A 15,638-nucleotide genomic window follows, 5' to 3' on the forward strand; every position below is an offset into this window, starting at 1 on the left:
CCACACTAACCTGATGAGGGATGATGCATTCGGAAATCTAAACACAATGGTAAAAGATTCCCCAGGAGTCAGGACTCAGCACTAATTATGGATAGTACAGTATGAACTGCTATGTCTTAAGGTGGATAGATAAGAAAGGTAACAAAAATCCCAAGAATACTGTGACTGGTCCTGGGCAGCTGGCAAAGCCCAGCACTAATCACAATTGGCTTTGGGGTAAGCAGGGAGACCCTATCAGCTGCCTGTAGCCCTAGAATCACTGCAGTTTAGCGTAATTTTTCAGCAGCATTGTTCTCAATTGATTTAAAGAGTTGTATACAATGCTTACTTACAGTGCTGCATACAGAACAGCCAGTCAGTCTGGAGGCACTAAAAATGGCTCCAGCTAACAGGTAGGACCGCCGAGGTAATCATTGATACCTTGGTCGTCCTGGTGTGAGCAGAAATGTAACCCTGCTCACACTGCATTGTTGCAATAAATGTCCTTTAAAAGAGTTATATTTAGTTTGAGCACTGCATAAAGCACATTTGTCAATCTAGGGCCACTAAAAATGTGTCTTTTTTTTCATCACAGCCTCATCCTCCCTCCAGCACCTTGCCTCTTTCTCCCCAGCCCCTTTATGTTGCTTTCTGACTCCCCCCCAGCCCCTCCATGTATCTCATCTCCCCATGTGTTTTATTCCCCCAGCCCCCATGTGCCTCAATTCCTCCCCAAGCCCCACCATATATCTCATTCTCCCAGCTCGCATATGTCTCATTTCCCAGACCTCCATGCGTCTCATTTCCACAGCCCCCCTTGTGTCTCATTACCCAAGCCCACTTCTTGTGTCTCATTTCCCCAGCCCTCTCCATATGCCTCAATCTCCCAGCCCTCCATGTGTCACAATCCTCCAACTCCCCATGTGGCTCAATCCCTCAGTATCGGCTTGTGTCTCATTTCCTCCCATATCTACCCCATGTGTCTTGCCTGCTTTCCACCTCCTGCCCCACCATGTGCCAGCTCACCAACTTACTCCTGTGTAGCATGGACTGTGGGATAGGAGCTTTTTTCCCTCTCCCCGGTCTGACAGGAAGCAGTTTGGTGCTCTCTGTGAGTGCTTCCTGTCAGACCAGACACGCTACATGTTGAGACCATCAGGAGGGGAGTGCTGTGCGCTCCCCTCCTACCAGTCAGCCGGATTCAGCACCCCAGGGTGGGCGCCCTAAGGCATCAGCCTGTGCCACCTTACAGTAGTGCCGGCCCTGCAAAAAAAATCTAAATAGTGATTAGAATAGCGCTATAAATACATGTTTGTATTCCTAACTCTACAGTGTTCCTTTAACTCTTGATCCATTCAAATGTCATGTCCTGCTTAACACCAGAATCCTATATGTACACATAAATGGAAAACAACAACCAGTTTTATGAGGTCAACCCTCACCCTCTGATGCTGAATCCCAACGAAGGCCCTAGACAATAGGCAAGTCTATATTTAAGGACCCCCAGTATCTGGAAATTTAACAGAACACAATTGAACAAAACTCTATTGCTAACAACATGGTGTCCCTCTGCCTCTGCAACTCCCCTCGGTTATTGATAGAGTTAAAAACCTTTCTTTCACTTACTTGATTCAGGCTACTCCTCCTGACATGTCTTGGAGAATGGGTACCTTATGCACATGTGCGGCGAGCTCAGCTCACATTAGGATTTCTCCAAGTAATGCTTTGTTATAGGGACTTTCAAGCTGCTGGTCGTACTCAAGGAAAGTGTGTTGTTTCATGGAGTTAAACAGTGTTACGCCCCAAGGAAGTGTGTCTAGTGGCTCTCTAAAAGACAGCCACTAGAGGTGATGCTCTCAAAAACTGCAATGTTTTACATTGCAGGGTTAAGTGGACTGGGCCACTGCACTAAGCATGTTTCAACAAGATGAAGTGGACAAAAACCAGTGGGTTTGGGAAAAACTGTAGAGCTAGAAAAGCAAAATACGTTAAAGTACTACTTTACAAAAATGTTGTCCCCTGTCCTAGTCTTCCATACGAGTGAAATTTACTAATCACCACAATGTAAAGATAACAAAAACAAAGTACATCATTACCTGGTGTTGTTGTGGTATAATCTGCAAAAAAAAGAAAAGATTAAAAGATTATAGTATTGATATAGTACTTATATAAAATATGCATTCATATATCAAAGTTTAGATATGTATGCATTCAGTACAGATGAAATGTAGGTGGTATGCCAAAATGTAGTATATGCATGTATACTTAATAAACACATCTTTATTAAATGAAAACCAAATGAAAACCAAATTATTAAATATACATGTTTTATATGCACTTAAGAAGAAATTGTCTGATATTAGTTAGTGAATTAAATATACATATTATATATTATTGTCTACTCTGACTCCATATTATATATTATTGTTTACTCTGACTCCATATTATATATTATTGTTTACTCTGACTCCATATTATATATTATTGTTTACTCTGACTCCATATTATATATTATTGTTTACTCTGACTCCATGTTATATATTATTGTCTATTTTGAACTTTCTCTTTCTTGGCTGTGAAAAAATCTGAGCATCAAATCTTACTCAGCAATCAAGACAGTTAAGTGCTACATGAGAGAGCAGCACAGTGTGGATCCACATAATTATAAATACATGAATTATAGATATACAAAAGACACCCTGCTTTACCATAGAGGAAATTTTGCCCTTATTTAGAACATAAATGGCCCAGTTTAACCAGCACCCACACTAACCCGATGAGGGCTGATGCATTCGCAAATCTAAACACAATGGTAAAAGATTCCCCAGGAGTCAGGACTCAGCACTGATCATGGATAGTACAGTATGAACTGCTATGTCTTAAGGTGGATAGATAAGAAAGGTAAAAGAAAATCCCAAGAATAAGTCATCCCATACCCTTGTGTAAAAGTGCAGAGCTAATTACATGCGTTCTGTACCTCAAATACACATGCCACATTCAGCAGATTCTCAATACACTTTTCTTTGTCCTAAATGTGGCTAAGCCCCCTTAGGCAACAGCACCCTCTAAAAGTGCAAAATACATTAAGTTGTGGTCCTGCTCTCTAGCTGTCCATTTGCCCGCAGGAAAGAGAGAAATATAATGTTTTTCATTGTCAACATGTTTCTGGTTTCCTCCATGTATTGAGGGCAGTTTTTACCTTGATCTCATAATGTATTACTGGTGCCCAAGATAACTACTGTCAATTTATGTCCCCACTGATAGCCATATGTCTCCTAACTCCCCGACTGTGAATGATCATTTATTTTTATTTTTTCTGCGATTCTGCACTAGGCTGGTTCCCCTCAATAAGTTAGGTCCAGTGTGAGCCAGCATATACTTTCTCAAAGCACTGTTTATTATTTTAAAAGCAGGGCAGCTTATCAAATTGTGATTGATAAAATCTGTGTTTACAGATCCCACAAGCCCTAAGTAATCCTTAAATACAATAATTAGTACAATTTTAAGTGAAGGTAATGGACATGAAATATTAAAAATCAAAGGAAATATTACCTGTGTGGTTCCATGATGGAGACTGCGATGAATCTGTAGAATATAAATATTTCCAATTATACTAACTTAAAAACAACACATTAAAAGTTGCAGATAGCTTTTCAGGAAGGAAACGGCCAAGGTATGTTTGAGTACATGTTTGGTAAAATTGGAGATGTAATAGTTGCATGATGAACTAAATGCATATTAAAATATGATGAAAATTTGACTAGCTTGTTCTTAGACAAATTTAAACTGAAGAGATCATTAGTCGAATATAATGTAATATTTATCATACCACATAGTAGTAACTGCCTCGATCAGTAGTAACACAAATGAGCATATGAGTCATATTTGTGGCAGTTCAGTATAACTACATAATAGCAACTGTATCTATCAATATATTCATATTATTTGAAACCTTACCAAGAATAGTGCATGTTTGTTAAAGCAACACTAGAAGCAGCGTAACCACTACAGTATACTGAAGTGGTTATGATGCTAGGAGTGCCCTGGTGTCCCCCCCAAATGTAAGTAGTTAAAACATTTTCTAAAGCTTCTTACCTGGGGTCTGCTGGGCACCACTCCCCACTTCTCTCCTTCCTGAGAACCAAAAGTTCCCACTAGGAAAATCAGATAATTGCTTTCAGGCAATTATCTAACCTCTGCAAAACTGCTCAGGCTTCTGGTTTTTCAAATGAGCAAGAGAAGCAGGGACCAGCACCCAATAAATCTGAAGAAGTCAAGACATTGCAAAATGGTTTCACTAATTGCATGCAAGTACTTTTGCACACTGTAGTAGTTATGGTGTTTGGAGTGTTCCTTTAACTAAACAGAGGCATGCATACATTACAAGACTTTACATTTTAAAATGGACAGTGGCATCAGGAACATTATCTGCTAAAAATGATGTGCACCAGTCTCAAAATATTCTCCTCTGATGTGCCAAGCTACAAATGAGCGCCTATTCATAGGTAAGAGTGAAAAAACACAAATTACTTTTTAAACAAGGAGGCTCAAACAATGAAGTGAACTTAATCCTTTTGGTCACAAATGAAGGCACATGTGTAAAAATATAAAAACAAAAAGCCTCATGTGTCAGTGAATACAGAAATATAACATTTAAAAAAACAGCTGTCATATCAAAAATAAATTTTAATATAATAATCCTTTTATCAAGTTTTGAAAGGAAATGGATTTTTTAAATGATGCATATGTAAAATAATGAAAAAAACAAACATCTCTACCTTTAGTAGATCCATTAGCTATATACCATGTACCTAGGATCACACAGTGACTTTAGTCTCTCTGGTCTTCCCTGCTTTTGTTCAGACAGTGAAGTAGGGGAGATCATGTAGACTAACTGACTATATGCTCTTACTGGCTGACCATTTTAGAAGTAGAGAATTTTGAGTTCAAAACTCAGATTAGAGAGGCAATTTTCACCCTGATGAAGGTGTATCAGTCTGCACAGTAATATGCATTGGGATCACTTGGTTTGTATGTTTCACTTAATCTGAGTAACTTGTTGGCAGTTTCTCGTTCCTTGTAACAGGAAGGCCATGAGTAGTATTTTCATTGGGATTAAGTAGACTTCTGGAGAGGATGCTCAAAGGAGCAGCGGTAATTCAGTGTTAGGTGGTATTAAAAGGGGATGATTATAGTCAGATTAATTGTTCCATTGTACTCCTACAATTGAAATTCTACTTGAGATGCCCAGTATATCATGGGGGTATATAAAGAATGTGCAGAGTACCACTGCTTTACACTGTTACTCACATTTACCAGTAGAAATATTTGAGCAGAACCTATTTTTAAAGACGACCATAGGAATGGGGTGCATATGTCAATGTCTACGCCCTACCCATGGGCTTCCGGTGGGGATATTAATGCCATAGTTATGTGGACATGCCAATGCCCACATCCCAAAGTTAAGGCAGCTAGTACTACTCATCATCCATACATTAACCATACCTACCTGCCCTCGCCCTAATAATGAGAGGGAAGTAGCCAATGACAAATGCACTCTTATGGCACACCCACATTGGTTGGGGGTGTTGGGTGGATAATAGCACAGCCTTTAATTGAGGGGGTAGCTAGGGGCTTGGAAATCATGTAACCCCAATTGTCATGCCTTCTGCACCCTCTAGGCACAAATGTCAGTACTTGCACACTTGATGTGCATTGTGTACAAAGATGTCAGGCATTGTTCCTGCATCTCTGATGTGGAACGCTGTGCTCCAAATCTTATATATGCCCTCATTGAAGCTACATCATAAGTGGGTGGCCTAGTCATGTATCCTCGTGACACAGCCAATGAGTACTTACCTGGGGCTGTATAAGTCCTTTTTCTGGCCTCACTTGCTTGCTCTGTGGTCTCAAAGTGTGTTCTTGTATTTAGTGTGTTTTCTGGTTTCACTTGGTTCTGTGTATTTTGACTACTCTGATTTCTGTAATCCTTGACCATGGCACTGTTTGTTAGTGTAAAGTGCCCTTGATTCTGCTTGGCTTATTAATCCTGTGTTTTCTGGAATTCCTCAGATTTTTCACCTGCTAAAAATGTGTTATGCGGGACCATTCTAAAGTCCAGTAATATTCTACTGTCCTTTTTTTCCCTCTCTTGATTAACATAGTTTTAGGCACTGTGTGTATGGAGTACATACTTACTTTGACAATTCGATTATCCATTTTTTTTCCAAACCTTGACCTGTTTCTATTTATTCTATGCTTCGCATACCATCAGGGCCTACCCACCTCACAGCCCCCCTACCCACTATACAGCCCCCTACTCACTATACAACCCCCTACCTACCTCACAGCCCCCCTACCCACCTCACAGCCCCCCTACCCACCTCACAGCCCCCTACACACTATACAGCCCCCTACTCACTATACAGCCCCCTACCTACCTCACAGCCCCCCTACCCACCTCACAGCCCCCCTACCCACCTCACAGCCCCCCTACCCACTATACAGCCCCCCTACCCACTATACAGCCCCGCTACCCACTATACAACCCCCTACTCACTATACAACCCCCTATCCACCTCACAGCCCCCTACCCACTATACAGCCCCCTACCCACTTCACAGCCCCATACTCACTATACAGCCCCCCTACTCACTATACAGCCTCCCCTACCCATTATACAGCCCCCCTACCCACTATACAGCCCCCCTACCCTCTATACAGCACCCCTACCCACCTCACAGTCCCCTTACCCACCATACAGCCCCTCTACCCACTCACAGTTCCCCTACCCACCTCACAGTCCCCCCACCCAGCTTAAAGGACACCTACCCACCTCACAGTCCCCCTACCCACTCACAGTTCCCCTACCCACCTCACAGTCCCAGTTACAGGACACCTACCCACCTCACAGTCCCCCATCCCCACTATATATATATATATATATATATATATATATATATACACACACACACACACACACACACACACACACACACCAATAATATGTAAGGCATATATGTATATGTATGCATGTCTTGCCACCCCAGATGATTGAGTAATATACACACATAAAATAAATAAATATATATATATATATATATAGTGTTTATATATATTACTCAATCATCTCGGGTGGCAACACATAGCCATACGTATTACATGTGACAATACATGGCGTAGTTACTTATGGGGCTGGCATTGATTTTTTTCTAGGGCTGCTTTGTATCCCCAGTCCGGCCCTGCTCCAAACACATAATCAACATGGCTTGCAGAAGTGCTTTAAGTATGCATAGTCTGTATTCTGTTTGATTTTATAAAAATGCTTATTCCAATTGAAATCATTAGTTTTATGAATGAACACTAAAACAATTCTTGTCTGTCAATTAGACAGCTGGGAGGAATTTCTTCCTGGTAGTTTCTAAATTATGTGTCTGTGATTGGACAGCAGCTCTCTGATTAATTATTCCCAAGCACAGATGAGAAAATCTATGTTAGGGAAGAAGTAGTGGTTTTACTGTAGCTGCAGATACTAGATTTCATATACCCTGAAATAAAAAATTATAAATGAATTATGTGCATATTTTCTTTTGGGGGTACATTTAAAAAACTGTTAAAAAAAAAAAAAAAATTTAAAATATCAAAAACAAAAATCAGCATTTTGCCCACTGTGTACATGGACTCATTCCTTTCATGAATGGATCTGCTTATTATTGATTTTGCCCACCTGCCTTAGTCACAAATATTCAAAATATTGGAAAAAACTAAATAATGAAGGGATTTATATTTATTTTTTTTAAAGAAAAAAATAAATAAATAACAAAAGCAAAATGTGTACCTGAGCAAATGACTCCAGCATCTTCACTGGCACTACAATCATGATTTCCCCATCCACGGTGAGGGCACTCCCAAAGATATTGCTCAGTCCCATTACATATAACATCATCCAATAATATGCGTCCTGAACCTGGTCCAAAATAGGCATTACTTAGAGCTGAAACTGCGGATCCACAGTTCAGTTGCCTGCATACAATATCAGCATTTCTAATGTTCCAGCCATCATCACATACTGTTCCCCAGGCATTTTGATAGTATATTTCAACACGTCCTGCACATTGACTCATGCCACCGACAAGACGCATTGGATAGTTTCCTAAAATACAAATGCATACATAAATCAATATAACAGCTAGATTTCAGCAAACTGTCATGTCATGGTTCCTTCTTAAACTGTTACCAGTGTATTTAAATTCTCACACAACACAAATTTCATGCAAAATGGATAAGAAAAAAAAAACACAAAACTCAAAACATTTTGTGTTCTTCTTCTTACATCTGCAAAAAGAAAACTCATCCTGTATTAAGCTTGTTACATGCTGGGTATGCTATATTTATGTGTATTACAAACTTAGGATGCTTATGTAGACCCGTAAAATTTACTAAGCAGTATGAATTTGAATAAATGCAATTATATCAAATAAACTATTTAAATTAAATTAAATATACATCTAAGCATTTTTTTTCCAGGACCCCTAAAAAAGTTGGATGCAAACCGTTTTTTTGGTAGTGAAGGGGTTAAACATGTAAACTCTTCTTTACCCTTAATTAAATGAAGGACATTTTAGGACCTTACATAGTATTATGTTGATATTACTGACTGGCATATTAACATATTAAACATGTCTTTTTCAATTTTTCTGGGTATAGAGAATAATGTATATTTTTAACAATTTTATGTTTCGTAACAAATTAATTGTTTTTTTCCTGGTGTTATTATTTCTTGGTTTCAACAGATAGAAATTGGAGATAAACTACTAAAGCTTTCCCATTTAATGCTGGCCGCTAAAACTGACTTTACATCGATTGAAGCATTTGATTGAAGAACTGGGTTTCCCTCAGGATGACAACCACTAGAACTGTTGTTTTTTTTTTTTTTTTTTTTTTTTTTAAATGGCAATGTTTTATATTAACCCCTTAAAAACACATGAGATGTGTGACATGTCACGATTCCCTTTTATTCCAGAAGTTTGGTCCTTAAGGGGTTAAAGGGTTAAAACTATCAGGACACTCAGACAACTTCATTGAGTTGACTTAAGTGGTCCTTTAAATCACATAAAATGACAATAAATAAAGCACTGTAAAACATGCTATCTTACCTGATGAATTTGAGGTGATTGATGTAAACACTGCCTGGAATCCACTCAGCTGAATACTAGAGTCACTTCTGAACTCTACACCGATGATGTTAGAGGATGAATAGAAAGTATAGTTCCCAGAGCCACAAAATTTTCCAAGCAGAGATGAATATTCAGGAATTCCATCATAAATTGCTACCCAGTCATAGGGACAGTAACTGTTACTTCCACCACTCTCCAAACTGTTAGTAAAAAGAAAATACATACATTATGTGTAGCTTCTGTAGACTACTAATAAATGTGGTTCAGCAGCCTGAATTGCAGACCTATACAGGTCTAGAAACAAACAAGACAGGTGCATTACACCACAATTTTAAATTTGAATATAAAGCTTGCATTCTAATACATCTTATTTTAAATTCATTTGTGACACCAGCAGTTACTGTATCCCCAGAGCTCCCTGTACCCCTGGCTGGGTACCTCTGCCAAGGACCGCTTCCTAGCTGGAATAGGGGACAAACTGCAGCACTTCTGCCCACAGTTGCCGTGGCTTGACTGGGGCCCTGGAACCTCTCTCTCCTGGAGCCAAATGGTGTACTCGCTCTAGACACCCCCAGGCACTTGACGACACTCAGTCCTGGGATTCCCCATTGAATCCTCCACACTGGAACAGTGATTAAAGAGACACTCCAGGCACCCAGACCACTTCTGCCCATTGGAGTGGTCTGGGTGCCAACTCCCACTACTCCTAACCCTGCAAGTGTAATTATTGCAGTTTTCTATAAACTGCAATAATTACCTTGCAGGGTTAACTCCACCTCTAGTGGCTGTCTTCTAGACAGCCACTAGAGGTCACTTCCTCCTTCACGCTGTGTGAGGACCTCCAGCGTCGCTCATTTCCCCATAGGAAAGCATTGAAATTATTTTTCAATGCTTTCCTATGGGGAGCGCTAATGCGCATGCCCGGCATTGCCACGCATGCACATTAGGTCTCCTCGGCCGGTGGGCGGGATCAGTCTCGCCCACCGGCCGACGCAATGCAGAGGAGGAGTGGAGGCGGAGGAGGAGACAGCGACGGACATCGTCGCTGCCTCAGGTAAGTGACTGAAGGGAGATGATAATAAATAAAAAGAATAAGACAGCGCTAGATAACTTTTTGGCAGCAACCTTAAAAAAAGGGAATCCCTCAAACCCTTTAAAATAAGATAAATAAATACAATAAAAAAGGCTGCGCACAAATATAAAATCCAATGGTTAAACAAAAAAGGAGAGAATTAGTCGCTATTATGTCCTTACAAGTGTCCTTGGATGTTGAGGTCTTCTACTTGTGTAGTGGTATCACTTGATATGAAAGATAAAAAGGAACAAGGAACAACCAATGGTGTAGTACGTAAAATTCAGGTATAGGCGTGAAAAATAATAGTATAAAACTCACATTTACCAGAGCTAATGTCCAGCTCTGGAGTGAAGTGCGTACAGCGGTTTAATCCCCGCTTATGGGATATAAAGCAGGTTCCTCTCCGTGAGTGGTTTTCAATTCTCGGGATAAAAAGAAGAAACAGCCAATAGTGCTCACTGTATGGCAATATAAATAAGAATAATAAAAAAATTGTACTTACAAAATAAGAGCAGACACACTGCTCTTTGATGACAGCTTGGGTGGATTGATCCCCACCTAAGGATTTCTTTGGGTACAGGAAACTTCCAGGAGTATTCAAGGTTTCTTATAAAACCAGTAAAAAATGATAAAAATAACAATAAAAAGCCAGGGTAAAATAGAAGTTATGTGTCTATAAAAAAGATAATTGGCACAAGCAAATGACCAAAAAATACTTTAATATATAAAACACAATATTTTAAATATCCATAACGCGTTTCGTCACACAAGGACTTTTTCAAATGGAATAACATGTTTAACCTGGCAAGTAGATATTATATAGGAACATAATTATTTGAATTTTGGCGCCAAAACTTGGTCCATCCAATCAGAATTAAAAGCACGTTTAAAACTTAAAATACGTTAATAACTTAATAGAAGCTTTGTTTATAATATAGCAACATGATTCTAATTAATATAAATCAAAAACGAGGGTGAGAAAGTATAAATTTAAACGTTTCAAAATGGTCACATGACCGGCATCACTTCCGCAATTCGGAAGTGTAGCCGCAATGCTCAATGGGAAATGTAGTTTAATTTGGCCGCGAGCGTTAAAATTTAAAATACGTTAAATAACTTAATAGGAGCTTTGTTTGTAATATAGCAACATAGTTCTAATTAATATAAATCAAAAACGAGGGTGGGAAAGTGTGAATTTAAACGTTATAAAAGTTTTAAAACGGTCACATGACCGGCGTCACTTCCGCTTTCGGAAGCATAGCCGCAATGCTCAGTGGGAAATGTAGTTCAATTTGGCCGCGAGCAACGGCCGTTTCCAATCACATTAAAACTTAGACATATATTTACCCATATTCATCTGATGTTAATTCAGAGATAAATTGTAAAAAACGAAAATGCCAAATATTATTTATGGACAGTTGAAAATGGTCACGTGATTATCGGCAATAGAGGCCGAAATGGATTATGGGAAATGTAGTTAAAAAATGGAAGACTAAGAGGCAAATACCCAAAGGGGACTAGTAAAATAAGGGGAATAATATGGGAAGAAAACATAAATACATTTTAATAAAAGGAACAAATACACCTTATATTAAAAAGGGCCAATACTGGTAAAATGGGCAGGATAAATAAAAGGTTGGGTTATTAACAGGTAACAATAAGACCATGATATATGTAAATAAAATATGTAAATAAAATGAATGACAGTAAAATCTTGCTTTAAAGGTACAGGCATCAAATTATATAAATATTTATAAAAAATTATGTAAATCAAAATCTGCATTGAGGCCATGGGGTATAAGAGTCTGAAGTTTATACACCCATTCCATCTCTGTTTTTCCAAGTAACTTTTTTATATCACCTCCACGCCAGGAGGTAGAGCATTTTTTTATACCAACACATTTTAATAGGCGTGGGTCTTTATTGTGCATAATAAAATGTTTGGATACTGTATGGTTTAGGTATCCATTTTTAATATTTCTGCAATGTTCGCTCAGTCTTATCTTTAGGCACCTTGTGGTCATCCCCACATATTGGAGGCCACATGGGCACTCGAGCAGATAGATAACATTTTTAGTATTGCAGCATATAAAATCATAAATATCATACACTTTTTTGGTTTGATTAGACATGAATTTTGTAACTTTAGATGAAATAACATGATCCACAGTTTTACACACAATACATAATTTGCATCTATAAAAACCTTTAGTCTGAGGGAAAAAGGATAGATTTTTTGGAGGAGATTTTTTAGTAAAATTTGTAGTTAAAATTGATTTAAAATTGGGTGCTCCTCTAAAAACAATATTTGGGTGAGCGGGTATAATGGGATTGAGTACCTCATCGTGTTTTAGTATGTGCCAGTGTTTTCTTATTATTTTTTCAACATCGTTGCTTTTATTATTAAAATTAAAAATAACTGGAAGTGATATATTTTCATTATTTTCTTTGTTTTTGTATATCAAAAGTTCATTTCGTTCCTTTTGTTTTACTGTATTAATTGTGGTATTTAGATCTGATTCTGAATATTTTTTTTCCATAAATTTGTTTTTTAAAACCTCTGCTTGTTCATTAAAATCTATGAGTTCAGAACAGTTTCTACGGAGGCGTAAAAACTGACTCTTAGGAGCACTCTCTAACCAAGGCTTATAGTGGCAACTGGATTTGTCTATCACTGTGTTTACACATACTTTTTTGAAGAAAGTTTTTGTCTGGAGTTGGCCTTTATTAATAAAAATATTAAGATCTAAAAAATTGATGGATTGTTTGCTGAATTCATGTGTAAGGATAATGCCTCTATTGTTGGTATTTAAATGATTGATAAAATCAATAAGATGTTTTTCTGGTCCATCCCAGATAAAAAAAAGGTCGTCTATGTATCTAAAATAAGAGACCAGGTTTGCCCGCCAGGTATGATTGCCCCAGATGGCTTCATTTTCTGGTCTCTTATTTTAGATACATAGACGACCTTTTTTTTATCTGGGATGGACCAGAAAAACATCTTATTGATTTTATCAATCATTTAAATACCAACAATAGAGGCATTATCCTTACACATGAATTCAGCAAACAATCCATCAATTTTTTAGATCTTAATATTTTTATTAATAAAGGCCAACTCCAGACAAAAACTTTCTTCAAAAAAGTATGTGTAAACACAGTGATAGACAAATCCAGTTGCCACTATAAGCCTTGGTTAGAGAGTGCTCCTAAGAGTCAGTTTTTACGCCTCCGTAGAAACTGTTCTGAACTCATAGATTTTAATGAACAAGCAGAGGTTTTAAAAAACAAATTTATGGAAAAAAAATATTCAGAATCAGATCTAAATACCACAATTAATACAGTAAAACAAAAGGAACGAAATGAACTTTTGATATACAAAAACAAAGAAAATAATGAAAATATATCACTTCCAGTTATTTTTAATTTTAATAATAAAAGCAACGATGTTAAAAAAATAATAAGAAAACACTGGCACATACTAAAACACGATGAGGTACTCAATCCCATTATACCCGCTCACCCAAATATTGTTTTTAGAGGAGCACCCAATTTTAAATCAATTTTAACTACAAATTTTACTAAAAAATCTCCTCCAAAAAATCTATCCTTTTTCCCTCAGACTAAAGGTTTTTATAGATGCAAATTATGTATTGTGTGTAAAACTGTGGATCATGTTATTTCATCTAAAGTTACAAAATTCATGTCTAATCAAACCAAAAAAGTGTATGATATTTATGATTTTATATGCTGCAATACTAAAAATGTTATCTATCTGCTCGAGTGCCCATGTGGCCTCCAATATGTGGGGATGACCACAAGGTGCCTAAAGATAAGACTGAGCGAACATTGCAGAAATATTAAAAATGGATACCTAAACCATACAGTATCCAAACATTTTATTATGCACAATAAAGACCCACGCCTATTAAAATGTGTTGGTATAAAAAAATGCTCTACCTCCTGGCGTGGAGGTGATATAAAAAAGTTACTTGGAAAAACAGAGATGGAATGGGTGTATAAACTTCAGACTCTTATACCCCATGGCCTCAATGCAGATTTTGATTTACATAATTTTTTATAAATATTTATATAATTTGATGCCTGTACCTTTAAAGCAAGATTTTACTGTCATTCATTTTATTTACATATTTTATTTACATATATCATGGTCTTATTGTTACCTGTTAATAACCCAACCTTTTATTTATCCTGCCCATTTTACCAGTATTGGCCCTTTTTAATATAAGGTGTATTTGTTCCTTTTATTAAAATGTATTTATGTTTTCTTCCCATATTATTCCCCTTATTTTACTAGTCCCCTTTGGGTATTTGCCTCTTAGTCTTCCATTTTTTAACTACATTTCCCATAATCCATTTCGGCCTCTATTGCCGATAATCACGTGACCATTTTCAACTGTCCATAAATAATATTTGGCATTTTCGTTTTTTACAATTTATCTCTGAATTAACATCAGATGAATATGGGTAAATATATGTCTAAGTTTTAATGTGATTGGAAACGGCCGTTGCTCGCGGCCAAATTGAACTACATTTCCCACTGAGCATTGCGGCTATGCTTCCGAAAGCGGAAGTGACGCCGGTCATGTGACCGTTTTAAAACTTTTATAACGTTTAAATTCACACTTTCCCACCCTCGTTTTTGATTTATATTAATTAGAACTATGTTGCTATATTACAAACAAAGCTCCTATTAAGTTATTTAACGTATTTTAAATTTTAACGCTCGCGGCCAAATTAAACTACATTTCCCATTGAGCATTGCGGCTACACTTCCGAAATGCGGAAGTGATGCCGGTCATGTGACCATTTTGAAACGTTTAAATTTATACTTTCTCACCCTCGTTTTTGATTTATATTAATTAGAATCATGTTGCTATATTATAAACAAAGCTTCTATTAAGTTATTAACGTATTTTAAGTTTTAAACGTGCTTTTAATTCTGATTGGATGGACCAAGTTTTGGCGCCAAAATTCAAATAATTATGTTCCTATATAATATCTACTTGCCAGGTTAAACATGTTATTCCATTTGAAAAAGTCCTTGTGTGACGAAACGCGTTATGGATATTTAAAATATTGTGTTTTATATATTAAAGTATTTTTTGGTCATTTGCTTGTGCCAATTATCTTTTTTATAGACACATAACTTCTATTTTACCCTGGCTTTTTATTGTTATTTTTATCATTTTTTACTGGTTTTATAAGAAACCTTGAATACTCCTGGAAGTTTCCTGTACCCAAAGAAATCCTTAGGTGGGGATCAATCCACCCAAGCTGTCATCAAAGAGCAGTGTGTCTGCTCTTATTTTGTAAGTACAATTTTTTTATTATTCTTATTTATATTGCCATACAGTGAGCACTATTGGCTGTTTCTTCTTTTTATC

At 37.3% G+C, this 15,638-nt stretch overlaps 1 protein-coding gene across 1 annotated transcript in view; it reads right to left on the minus strand.

Moving 5' to 3' along the window:
• LOC134586282 (deleted in malignant brain tumors 1 protein-like) overlaps positions 1-15,638 on the minus strand; it is a 178,199-nt gene that overhangs the window by 68,298 nt on the left and 94,263 nt on the right. Inside the window, exons 10-13 of the mRNA XM_063441769.1 lie at positions 9,135-9,355; positions 7,817-8,131; positions 3,532-3,564; positions 2,076-2,096 (exon numbers count right to left, since the gene is read on the minus strand). Of these exons, the coding sequence (XP_063297839.1) occupies positions 2,076-2,096; positions 3,532-3,564; positions 7,817-8,131; positions 9,135-9,355 (590 nt within the window). The remainder of the gene's footprint in view (positions 1-2,075; positions 2,097-3,531; positions 3,565-7,816; positions 8,132-9,134; positions 9,356-15,638) is intronic.

Source organism: Pelobates fuscus, chromosome 2 (assembly GCF_036172605.1).
Source record: "Pelobates fuscus isolate aPelFus1 chromosome 2, aPelFus1.pri, whole genome shotgun sequence".
Classification (NCBI taxonomy): domain Eukaryota; kingdom Metazoa; phylum Chordata; class Amphibia; order Anura; family Pelobatidae; genus Pelobates; species Pelobates fuscus.